Source organism: Chenopodium quinoa, unplaced genomic scaffold (assembly GCF_001683475.1).
Source record: "Chenopodium quinoa cultivar QQ74 unplaced genomic scaffold, ASM168347v1, whole genome shotgun sequence".
Lineage (NCBI taxonomy): Eukaryota > Viridiplantae > Streptophyta > Magnoliopsida > Caryophyllales > Amaranthaceae > Chenopodium > Chenopodium quinoa.
The window spans coordinates 1,797,478-1,809,525 of NW_018744311.1; the positions used below are offsets into that span (position 1 = coordinate 1,797,478).

At 36.3% G+C, this 12,048-nt stretch overlaps 2 protein-coding genes across 2 annotated transcripts; both read left to right on the plus strand.

The window, feature by feature from the left end:
* The first annotated feature begins 244 nt into the window (after positions 1 to 244).
* On the plus strand, positions 245 to 6,057 carry LOC110696041. Its single transcript, XM_021873307.1, has 8 exons — positions 245 to 833; positions 1,114 to 1,211; positions 1,315 to 1,437; positions 1,946 to 2,157; positions 3,516 to 3,659; positions 4,404 to 4,624; positions 4,840 to 5,098; positions 5,528 to 6,057. Exons 2-8 carry the CDS (start codon positions 1,136 to 1,138, stop codon positions 5,654 to 5,656), a joined length of 1,164 nt encoding a protein of 387 aa, XP_021728999.1. The 5' UTR covers positions 245 to 833; positions 1,114 to 1,135; the 3' UTR covers positions 5,657 to 6,057.
* Positions 6,058 to 7,552: 1,495 nt separating this feature from the next.
* LOC110696042 (sulfite reductase [ferredoxin], chloroplastic-like) lies at positions 7,553 to 11,841 on the plus strand. The gene is made up of 8 exons (XM_021873308.1): positions 7,553 to 7,885; positions 8,414 to 9,196; positions 9,286 to 9,582; positions 10,015 to 10,212; positions 10,420 to 10,554; positions 10,649 to 10,765; positions 10,908 to 11,066; positions 11,205 to 11,841. The coding sequence occupies exons 1-8, from the start codon at positions 7,718 to 7,720 to the stop codon at positions 11,412 to 11,414; spliced, it is 2,067 nt and encodes a 688-aa protein (XP_021729000.1). The 5' UTR covers positions 7,553 to 7,717; the 3' UTR covers positions 11,415 to 11,841.
* The last annotated feature ends 207 nt before the right edge of the window (positions 11,842 to 12,048 follow it).

Consider the following 12,048-nt stretch of genomic DNA (forward strand, 5'->3'; position numbering starts at 1 on the left):
TTTTTTGTATGAAGGGGGTAGGCACCGACTTGCTGGTGTGAGAAAACTACATCTCCAAAGTCCAAACTGCAAAAGTGTTTACCGACCATCATGCCGCAGTTTCGTAAAACTAACAAGGAGTATGCAATCTAAGCATTTATTTGCTGGCATATCAAGCAACTACTACTATTATAACAAAACTAATGTACGTTGTTATTTATAAGCAACCGATTTCCTACCTAGCTTGTAAAAGTGAATCGCTATTTGTCGTCTTAAAATGTCCATTTAAATATAATTTTAGGGTATTTATACTTGACCGGGGTAATTAAGAGTAGCGAATGGGAGCTGAGGGCAGGGGGAGGTAGTACAACTCTTGTATATGGTTAATGCATAATCTAAACAGCTCATTAAACAAAGAGTTGTACTTCTATCTACACGAGAAGAATGAACCTTACTTTTCATAACCAATAATTAATTTGAAATCAATATTATACGACTCATTGTTGTGGTACTAATGGATAGAGGTCGGATTGGTAATTTTTTTTGCAAATCTTACATAGTGTTGGTTTAAAATTCAGTCTCTCTTGTAAAAAAACAAAATAGATTAATAAGTCTCTACAACAATTTTATTACTCCGTATAACCATTAAACTGCACGAAAAAAAAAAAAAAACAAATTTGACACCAAACGCAACATATAAAATGTTCATCGGATTAAAGTTGCCACTTTCATCTCCAGTTACTTCCACTCCACTTTGCACCTTCAACTCCCCTCTTTCTCCTCAAAATTTTCAGAGAATTTGGAGTTCAGTTTCATCAAATTTGGCGATTCACGAGGATTTTATTCACAAATCGGTGAGATTTCTTTATAAATCATCATAATTTTGGTTAAATCTTTATTTTAAATTGATTTAGGGTTTGTTCTTCTAGCTAGTGATTGATTGACCTAAATTTGATCAAATAACGCAATTAATCTCGAAAGGAACTGAAAAATGAATTAAAATCTTATATTTATGTTCAAATTTGATTATTTATAGTTCATTATTTGCACATTTATGCAGTAATAGTGGAGATTTTGCAATGTGTTTGATTCTGATCGAGTAATTATTTTAACGATGATGATTAATGAATTTAGGAGTGGGACGCTAGTTCCAGGAATGAAAATGGGCGGCGGAGCGCGTCGATTTCTGTTTTTTCTCCCTGTTATGATCTTCCTGCCTTATCTGTTGCCTGGTGATTTCCTTTCTTGTTTGTTGTAATGTCTGATTTTGCTAGGTTGAAGGTTTTATCATATGAGTCTAATTTGAATTCTTTTTGTTGGGTATCTGTTTGATAGTTTTAGAGCTGCACAAGTTCTCAACTTCTGTTGATGCACCTAAAAAACGCGGTACAAAGGCCGACCATCTTGTCCTTGGTCCAGCTGCTGGTCAGGGTTTGCGAAATCGTTTGCATTGCCAAGGTGATCCAGAGTTTTTTTGGCAAAGCTTATATTATTGGTAGAATCGCAATGCCTCGTAGAGGGAGGGAAGAAGAATATTGTAGGTTGTTTTGACAATATTCTCTCGTGTGGTGTTATGTTTTACATGTGTTTCTGCACATTGCCTAATCATTCCCAATTATTGTGATGGGATTAGGGTAAGGTTTGATAGCCATGTGAACTAAAAAATTGAACTTTGAGGCGTTTTTTGTTTAGCTCAATCATTCAACTAGTACCAGTTAGTACTAAGAATCAGTATCGTACTATAGAAGGTTAAAGGAAACAGGGTAAAGGAAACAGTAAATAAAATGCATTCGAATTGTTGTTTGATTGAATTGTGTTTTTACTTTTGACCTTGTAATTTAATGGAGATGGTGTGGGAATTGAGTCATGGTGCAAATAGGAGCTTTACAAAGACGCCTTTAATTCTCTCATAATGCTTCGTAGTCATTGTAACTCATTATCATATTGTATTTTGCTTTCTTTGCAGGCACGAAGGCCTTGAACAAAACTCACCATACTGTACCCCAGAGCTCAAACTCTGGAGAGAATGTTGCATTTGTTACAGTATTCACCATTTATAATTCTTCTGAAAAGAATGCTGAGACGAGATCCTCTGATTTAGTGACAATTGGAAATACTTCATACACAAAGTTGGAGAGATCAATGGCCATCTTGGATTCATTTATTAACTTCATTCAGGTATGCAAATTTTAGATCTATGTAAAAACAATAGTGATTAAGATATCAATGCATAACAACGACTTTGCTTCTTTTTATATGTTCCATAAAAAAAATTCTTGAGTAAGCTCATTCCTACCATTTTGATGGATTGTAATGATGTGAGTATAACCTTTTATACCTTCTAGATCCTGATAGTAAGACAGTCTGGTGTCAATCCATTGGGAGAGGAGGGAGGCATTTGCTTGGCCGTAGTAGTGGTATCACTGATATTTGTGTGCATTTTTTTTTTTTTTTTTTTTTTTTTTTTTTTTTTTTTGGGTATAAGAGGTTATGATTAAGGTGTCTTCTAGAGTCTATTCTAAATGTAGGTAAAAGGAAGCTAAGAGACCTTATTTTGTCAAATGATAGGGGTCCAGCAATTCTCGTTGATTTAATGAGCTTTCGTAGTTGGCTTGTCAATGGTAGGACTTAAATGACTAGGCTTCAATCAGAGATATTATGCTTAATGTTATTTGTCACTTTTTTTTCCCCCCACTAAGTGACCTATGCTAGGGACCATCAAGCCAGTATATATGTATTGTCAGATAAATTTGGTTTGCAATATTGGTGGAGCTTAAGGTTTGTATAGATTTTGCAGGATGTTAGGGTTGTTAACTGTCCTCGTTGTTATTATATGTATTGATGGATTTATAGTTTTTGTCCCTCTCTTCCTTGGACCCATCAACTTTTATATTTATTGTTGTTATTAATGTTATTATTTTAAATTTCCCTAGGAGATATCTTGGTTAATGCAGCCTATCCCTTTTGGGATCAAGCCTTTGGTTCTATTGTTGTTGCAACCCTCATTTACGATTTCTAGATGATTCTATTGTATTTTTCTTCGATGAATTGGAGAAGTTTAGGGGCTTTCTCTCTATATTGCAAACCGTTAAGTATGTTTGGTACTTGGGATTAATGGATTATATTAACTATGTATAGTGTAAAAGAGTGATGAGAGTTGATGTGGTGCTAGCATTCTAGGTAGATTCACTTCTTTGGGTTTTTGTGAGCTTTTTTTCTTTCATTTCATTTTTAACTTTGATTTTTTTGATACCTATGCAAATTTAAATGCATATTGGATTGTAGCTTGATGGTATCTGAAGCATTTTAGGAGCTCCTTCAAGGATAAATTCTATAGGCCCACATATGTGCATCCAGGGATAGAAAGTATGTAAATGTTCAGATAGGCATTGGCAGAAAGGGCATATTCCCTTAGGTAGTTGTATGTTTTTGCAATCTTCAGCCTTCTTTGTTTAGCATCTTTGTATATTAGTCTCCTGAGTCCTGGTTGGTGTTGTAAGTCAAATAGAGTTCTTATCAAATCTTTATGTTTGCAGGTCACAATGCCTTTGAGCAATGTAATCATTCTTACTGATCCAGAGTCGGACCTTCACATGGACAAACAAAGAGTTACAACTTATCCCATTCAAGGTGAATATTCACGAGACAGGTTGATGCTTCAAAGAATTAGGTCTTACATTGTAAGGGTTCATTGCGCTGAATTTACAAGTGGTATAATATTATCATGGTGTATCTGTGTTTTACTTGGTTAAAAATAAATAAATAAATAAATAAAATTGATAAGAGCTTTCTGAACCATTCATATATTGTTCATCCATGTTTGCAATGCATTGCTTGATAATATCATAGCCTTGTGTGAATTTATTGTATCACTATGAGAAGTAAAGCAGGATGAAGACTCTTCTATTGAGAATCTTCATGTAACCTGCAAAGATATTAGCTTTATTGAGGACAACTGTCAGAGTGCGCTTTGTTACTGCCCTCTATAAGACAACTGTCAACATTACAATTTTGTCTGTGGGAGGCTGGGAGCCATCCAAAGGAGTTGGATAGAACTCATAGTTTCTTGCTTAGATGTGATAATTACATTGCTTTCTTTTGTTGTTATTGTTGTGTGTGTGTGTGTGTTGGGAGAGACAGAGGGGCGGGGGGGGGGGGGGGGAGGAAGCTGGTTATTTGTCTCATGGTTCACGAGAAATGAAACTTATCTGATCTTGATTTGAATATTTGAGTAGACTTAGTAAACTGGTCCGTCATGGGTCCCGATTACCATGTTGAGAAGCTGAAAAATCTTTAGTTTGATACTAAAATGTGGTTTTCTAAGTTTCTTCTATTTGATACTGTACTGGAAGGTGGGAAATTAAAAGCAACTCTTTCAAAATTGTTCTGTTTTGATTAAGTGGGTGATATTGTCACTTATGCAGGCCTTCCTTACTACAAGACTCAAGGAGCTAAACAACCATGTTCAAGGACAAATGAGCCATTACATTTTCACTGATTCAGATATTGCAGTGGTTGATGATCTTGGGCAATTATTTGATACATACCCAAGCTTTCATTTAGCCCTAACTTTCAGGAATAACAAAGATCAGCCTTTGAACTCTGGCTTTGTTGCTGTCCGGGGAACTGCAGAGGGCCTCCAAAGGTGCCATGTTGTTATACTCACCTTTCCACACACACACACACACGCGCACACACACACACACACACAGACACCTCCAAAACTAGCTAAAAAACAGGAAAAGAAATGAGAGTAACCATAAACATAATCTAAGTTGCTTTTATCATTTTATAAAAGGAACCTGCATCAGATAACTTTAATTTTTAAGTGCTGACGTATGTTTACAACACTGGACTCAGGGCTAAGGAGTTCCTGGAGGAAGTTCTTAAAGCTTACACTACAAGGTACATGAGAGCTTCAAGAATGCTGGGTGATCAGTTGGCTTTAGCTTGGGTTGTGAAATCTCACCCGTCATTTGATTCAAAGAGATTTTCTAAACCTGTACCTTTCTCGGAAGAACTAAATGGTGCCTCCATCCTGTTTCTACCTTGTGCTCTGTACAATTGGACTCCACCGGAGGGTGCAGGACAATTTCATGGCATGCCTCTTGATGTAAAGGTATGCTATACTGTTACGTTTACAAATTTTAGCTTCTGACCTGCTTGCATTACTCATCTACTTCTGTGAGATTGTCTCATAGCCAAAAAAATGTGAAGTGTCATGTTTTTTTTTTTTTTTTTTTTTTTTTTTTTTTTTTTGGTTAAGCTCTAAGGATAGATCAGGCAAAACAGACCAAGCCCAAGTAAGCTGACCAAAGCCAAAGTGTTATAAAACTAGATTTGCCTATTTTGACCCGAAAATTAAAACGACAAAAATTGCTTGGTTTTAAGTACTTTTAACGTAGTAAAATCGCTGAAAATGGTGTGGAATATTTATTTATATTTGAGAAAACAATGGTGTGGATAATACTCTGTCTTATGTGTGTATTTGCGTGCAAAATATTTTGGGTTTCAAGTTCTTAGTACTTTCTTGTTACTTGATGCACAGGTTGTTCACTTCAAAGGATCAAGGAAACGATTAATGCTAGAAGCTTGGAACTTCTTCCATTCTTCTTTGAACATAGATGACATGTTATGCCTTGTCCTAGGCAGTGGAAGAACAAAATATGACTTTTGAGCTACTTGTGGGATTTGCTTTAGATTGGAATCTTTGATAGGCGAAATGGATGGCCATACTGTGATGTGAACATCAGGATTGATGAGGAAATATATTCATGATGTGATGATGTCTCATCACAATTAAGGGAAGCCTCTTCTTTCGGGTTCACACACGGATGATAGATTAAGAGATTGATTAAGAGACTTGGGGAATATATTGTGCGGAATATTTATATTTTGCAGGAGAAATAGTCTTTTTAACCAGTTAACCTTATTGCTGTATCATACTTGACAGAAATATAGATGTTATTGTCCTTGTTGACAGTATTAGTCTTCTGTGAATTGATAATTTCCCCTTGTGTATACTTTTGTAAAAAAATTTGTCTTGTAAGTTATACGGAGTAATGTGCAACTATCTTATGCAGCGATCTCAAGTGTTCAAATTTTTTGTAGCCCAGAAATACAGTCCAAGCACCCATATTCCCCCTCCACCCCCACAAGTCTTCCGACAAGGTGGGATGTGGGAATGATTCCTCTATGAGAATGTGATACATAGGTAAGCACAGGGACATTTCAGACATTCTCTAATCAAATACGGGGACATTTTAGGAAGACATCAAAACCCGAGAGGGGGGAGTCGAGTAATCGAGTAACGGAGGCAAACAAACCTCCTCTCCCCCATCTCTTCCTCCTTCCCTCAGCATTCACCACACTCCTACAACTTGTTTTGCTGGGACCATTAGCTAACCTTGAAAAAGATTCCAACCAGTCCACCCCCTAAACAAATAAAATAGTTGACCTTAGGGCTCAACTTAGAGCCACCATCAAGTGGACTAGTCTAGTACTTTATGTACGAGTAACAATTTTGATTTTTCTTTTACTTGTATTAATTAATTAATTAAATTACTTCTGTAGTTTGGCCAGCCTTAATATTTGACTGAAAAATAGATCAAAAATTATTAATTTAGCCTAGAATTTGGTCCTGGTTCATTCTTCACCATATAAATTGCTATTTTTGCTCCCCCACTTAAAACGCAAAATGCCAAAACCAAAAATACTTGAAAAATAAAATTGGCTTTTTCACTTATATCAGTATCTTTATCTGACAGAGTATCACGCGCGTATAAAGTGCGTGTACTCATTTCCTTCACTGCCAACGTAACCTCTCACGTCACTTTCTTTCTCATTCCCCTTAACAATGCGCGCAGCCTTTCTTCCATTGGCAATTTTCTATGTTAAATCGTCAATTGGTTCTAATGCATGTACAATTAATATTATTTTTTTGACTTTTAAAAAAACTTTTAAAGTTAAACATGAAATAAGTTGTATTTCTATTTCTTTTTGATTTACATAAGTACATCCTCATATTTCCATTTCTTCTCTCACATTTTTTGTAAAGATAAATAGATAATACCGTCATTACGCAATATCTACTCTTTATAAAGTTAGTTAAGAATTATGGGAAAAAAAAATGAAAATTCACATTTATAAAAAAAAAAAACATGAAGATTACACCACTTTACACTTAATAATTCGCTTGGTCTAAAGTTAAAAGTTATTTATCTTTTATTTTTCTTATGACGTGCGGATATGAGTCCGTAAACATTGAATTTTTTTTTTATCAACTAGTTGTTTAGTGTAGTGGTGATTGAGATTACATTTGTTCGATCCTCTAGAACACTCGATCCTTCCTAATTAATGTAGAACTGGAATCTAACACTAGAATTGATCCTCAAACCTGGATTTGTAATTTGAAATCTAACACTAAAATTTTTGTGTTCACTTTTTGCATTGAGCGCGTGTGATACAACAACCTTAATAGGCGGTTTCATATTTGTCTTGTGTCAAGCACGTGACGGCACAATAAAATATATTTTGTGATTTCTTAAAAAAAAGTTAAAAAAATGAGCATTTTTAATTAAGAAATTCTCAACTTTACTGCACTTCATCACCACCATCCAACAATAACACTTCCTATCTCTCCATTTTTCTCTCACCTTAAATTATATATCTGCTCTGACTTCTCAACCCTAATTACTCTGCTTCATTAATATCTGATTTTCGGTGTTTTTCTTGAGGTATGACGACGTCGTTTGGAGCTGCGAATACCGCCATTTTCATCGACCCAAAGCTTCATATTCAGAGCTTTAATGGCTTGAAGCCTTCTGGGTTGATTCCTGTGCAAAAAGGCGTTCATGGGGTTTCCGTATCTTCTTCTAATTCTTCAACTATTAGCGCTGTTTCTACGGTAATCAATAAAATTTGGGTTTTTATCGCATTTTCTGCCCTTTTAATTGTTTGAAATTTCATTTTGATTGGTTATTATTACTGCATTTTTTGAATTTTTAATATGGATTTTTGAATTGGGATTTTGGTTATTAGAAATGGGTAATTGGAAAGTTGTAATGATTTTTGTTTGGCTATGTTATTTGCTTGATTTTTGCAGATCTTGTCAATTTATCTTATAATTAAGAATCTGTTAAGTAACAATATTTTTAATTTTTTTTTTATTCTTTTCGATATTATTGAGGTATTGTTTTGTAATTTGCATGTAATTTATTTATTTTGGGGTGAGAAATTGTGAATTTGTAGTGGTTTTTGGTATATTATTATGTGAATATATGAATGTTACATGATTCGATTATCCTCAGCTATTTGATGTTTGTGTTTGCTTCCATGAATTTACAGTGATTAGTTTTAAGAGTATAGAGTTTGTATTGTATCATGTATTAGTGATGGTGTATTGCTGAATGAGTTGGTGTTGCATGATATGCAGCCAGTGAAGCCTGAGACTGCTGCTGCGCCGAAACGTAGTAAGGTTGAGATATTCAAGGAGCAAAGTAACTTCATTAGGTATCCTCTAAATGAGGAGATGATGAATGATGCCCCTGGCATAAATGAGGCTGCTACACAGCTGATCAAATTTCATGGGAGTTATTTACAGTACAATAGGGAGGAAAGGGGCACAAGATCTTATTCGTTCATGCTTCGTACGAAAAACCCTTCTGGTAAAGTGTCCAACAGATTGTATTTGGTGATGGATGATCTTGCTGATCAATTCGGCATTGGAACTCTTCGATTGACTACTAGACAAACATTCCAGTTACATGGAGTATTGAAAAAGGACATGAAGACAGTGATGGGCACCATTATTAGAAACATGGGATCAACTCTAGGTGCTTGTGGGGATCTTAACAGAAATGTCCTTGCTCCGCCTGCTCCACTTGCCAGGAAGGATTACTTAGTTGCTCAGGAGACAGCTGAGAATATTGCTGCTCTTCTAACTCCTCAATCTGGTTTCTATTATGATGTATGGGTTGACGGGGAGCAATTTATGACAGCTGAACCTCCTGAAGTGGTGAAAGCCCGTAATGATAATTCTCATGGTACTAATTTCCCTGATTCTCCAGAGCCAATTTATGGAACCCAGTTCTTGCCCAGGAAATTCAAAATTGCTGTCACAGTTCCTACTGATAATTCAGTGGACATATTCACAAATGATATTGGTGTCGTCGTTGTATCTGATGACAATGGAGAGCCACAGGGTTTTAACATATATGTAAGATATTCATTGTACTCATCAATCTGTATATTTTTTGTCTGTCAGCAATGCTTTCTTTTCCTGATCAGCTTGAACTTTTGTGTCAGGTTGGAGGTGGCATGGGAAGAACACACAGGTTGGAGAGCACCTTTCCTCGTTTGGCTGAACCGATAGGCTATGTGCCAAAGGAAGATATATTATATGCTATTAAAGCTATAGTTGTAACTCAGAGAGAAAATGGTAGGAGAGATGACCGAAAATATAGCAGGATGAAATATTTAATTGACTCATGGGGTATTGAAAAGTTCAGAAGTGTTGTTGAACAATACTATGGAAAGACATTTGAACCAATCCGCGAGTTGCCAGAGTGGGAGTTCAAAAGTTTTCTGGGTTGGCATGAACAGGTGCATTTTTCTCTGATTTATATGACTATTTTCTTAAGCTGCCAATCTTGTTCTTTCTCATTGAAATTGGGAAATCATAGTTCCCTTCCAAATATGTTAGTCCTATTATGAAAAACTATTAGTTACTGCTGAGTGCTGATTGAAGAACTTGTTATTCTAGGAGTGGTATTCTTTAACTGAACACCTGGATAATTTAGTGAAACAAAATGAGTATGTCTGTCAAAATAGACAGAGATTCCTATGCTTAGTGTCATGATCTAATTCAATGGATGATGGAAAGATTTTGTATGACCTGTTCTCGCCTATAGAAATCAGAAATCATGAGAAAACAGATGGCTTTATGAAAACACTGCCGGAAATTATTGCAATATTGATGAAAATTCTTTTTTTTCACTTTTTCTTTTTTGATATATTTGTTGTTTATGTTTACAGGGTGATGGAGGTTTGTTTTATGGTCTTCATGTTGACAGCGGCCGTGTAAAAGGTGTGATGAAGAAAACATTGAGAGAAGTAATTGAGAAATATAATTTGGATGTTCGTATTACAGCTAATCAGAACCTTATCTTGTGTGACATTCGTCCTGCATGGAAACGTCAAATCACCACAATGCTTGCTCAGGGTGGTCTACTGGTAAGATCATATTTGAGTATCAGATTTACTGTTATTGTACCTGCTTCCTTTGTTATGCACCTTTCTGCAGAAGGGTAAGGGTGTTTGGTTTTTGTTTTGAAAAAAATAAATTGAGTGTGGGGGGGGGGGGGGGGCAGGGCTTGGAGACCACCTTCTTATATTCACATATATACACGAAATTGCTTATTTAAATTTGGTTGACCTCAGGAACCAAGATATGTGGATCCTCTCAATGTTACCGCAATGGCCTGCCCTGCTTTACCTATGTGTCCACTGGCAATTACTGAAGCTGAGCGAGGAATTCCTGACTTACTAAAACGGGTTAGAGCCGTGTTTGAGAAGGTATGCTATTATTAAGCAATGTCTTTTTTTTTTTGGGGGGGGGGGGCGGGGTGCGGAGGTTTCAGGTTGGTTTAACCCGTAACATTGCTTTCAGGTTGGTCTTAAGTACACTGAATCTATTGTAGTCAGGGTTACTGGCTGCCCTAATGGATGTGCAAGACCCTACATGGCTGAGGTTGGACTTGTAGGTGATGGTCCCAACAGCTATCAGGTACTTTTCATTTCAGAAACTCTCTACAAATGGCTTGAAATTCTGAACATGCTAAATTAGTTATACATTGGAGTAGTGTATTGTTCTTAGTATCTCACAATATTACAAACTCAAACTAATTCCAATCTTGTGTCAAAAACAGATATGGCTTGGCGGGACACCGAACCAAACAGCATTGGCTAGGTGCTTCTTGAATAAGGTCAAAATCCAAGAATTAGAGAAGGTGCTAGAACCTCTATTTTATCACTGGAAACGCTCTCGGAAAGCCAAGGAGTCGTTTGGAGAATTCTCAAACCGCATGGTGAGTTCTGAACTTCTGATAGAATATGAAATTGGTAGGCTGAAGTAGTTCATCCCCCACCAAAAAACAAAGTTTTAAGGATATCTAATCTTGTTGATTAGAAGGTGGACGTTAAGCAAAATTGTGACACTTTTGTAGGGTTTTGAGAAACTTCAAGAGCTGGTAGACAAGTGGGATGGTATACCAAAATCATCCGGCAAATTCAATTTGAAGCTTTTTGCTGACAAGGAAACATATGAAGCTGTAGATGAACTTGCTCAACTCCAAAATAAGACAGCCCATCAGTTGGCCATGGAAATCATCCGCAATTATGTTGCTGCTCAGCAAAATGGCAAAATTGTTGAATAAGCTCACCAAATCTAAAATTCTTGATTTCCAGATGTATGTACTATCTTCATAACAGTCCAGGGAAACACCTGCCATTTTTGCTGCCATTTCTTCTCAGATGTTACTGCACAGTAACAGCCACAGTTGCCTGGACATGAGTTTCTTCTAGTATCTTCCTTTCTTTGAACCTTCCTTTCCCCAAGCCCTCTTGGTTTGATACAACCCTTTTTTTTTTCATTTCATTAGACTACATCTCTTGTGTATTGTTATCGTTGGAGGAGTTTTGGTTGTAACAGCAATCGGGATCTTAGTTTAATGTTGTCTTTGCCAATTAGTGCTGCCTGTTCTGGTGGTTATGTGATATTGTACCGCATGACACATGGTTGCTGATGAGAACTTGTAATTTTGACAATTATGAGAATGCAATGTGATCTTGAATTTGACGACAGCAAGTTGCTTTATAAATTTGTGCAGGAAGTTATGAGCTGCTGCGACTTTTTTTCCTGTGTCTTTGGTGGTAGTAACACTGACCAAATTGTTACATATTATACTCGTACATAAACGTACTTGATTTACCTTACCAGCTTACCTGCTAGGATAATCAAGCACAAACAAGTAATGGTTCTCGGTTATGGGTTAACTTGTTCCAATGATC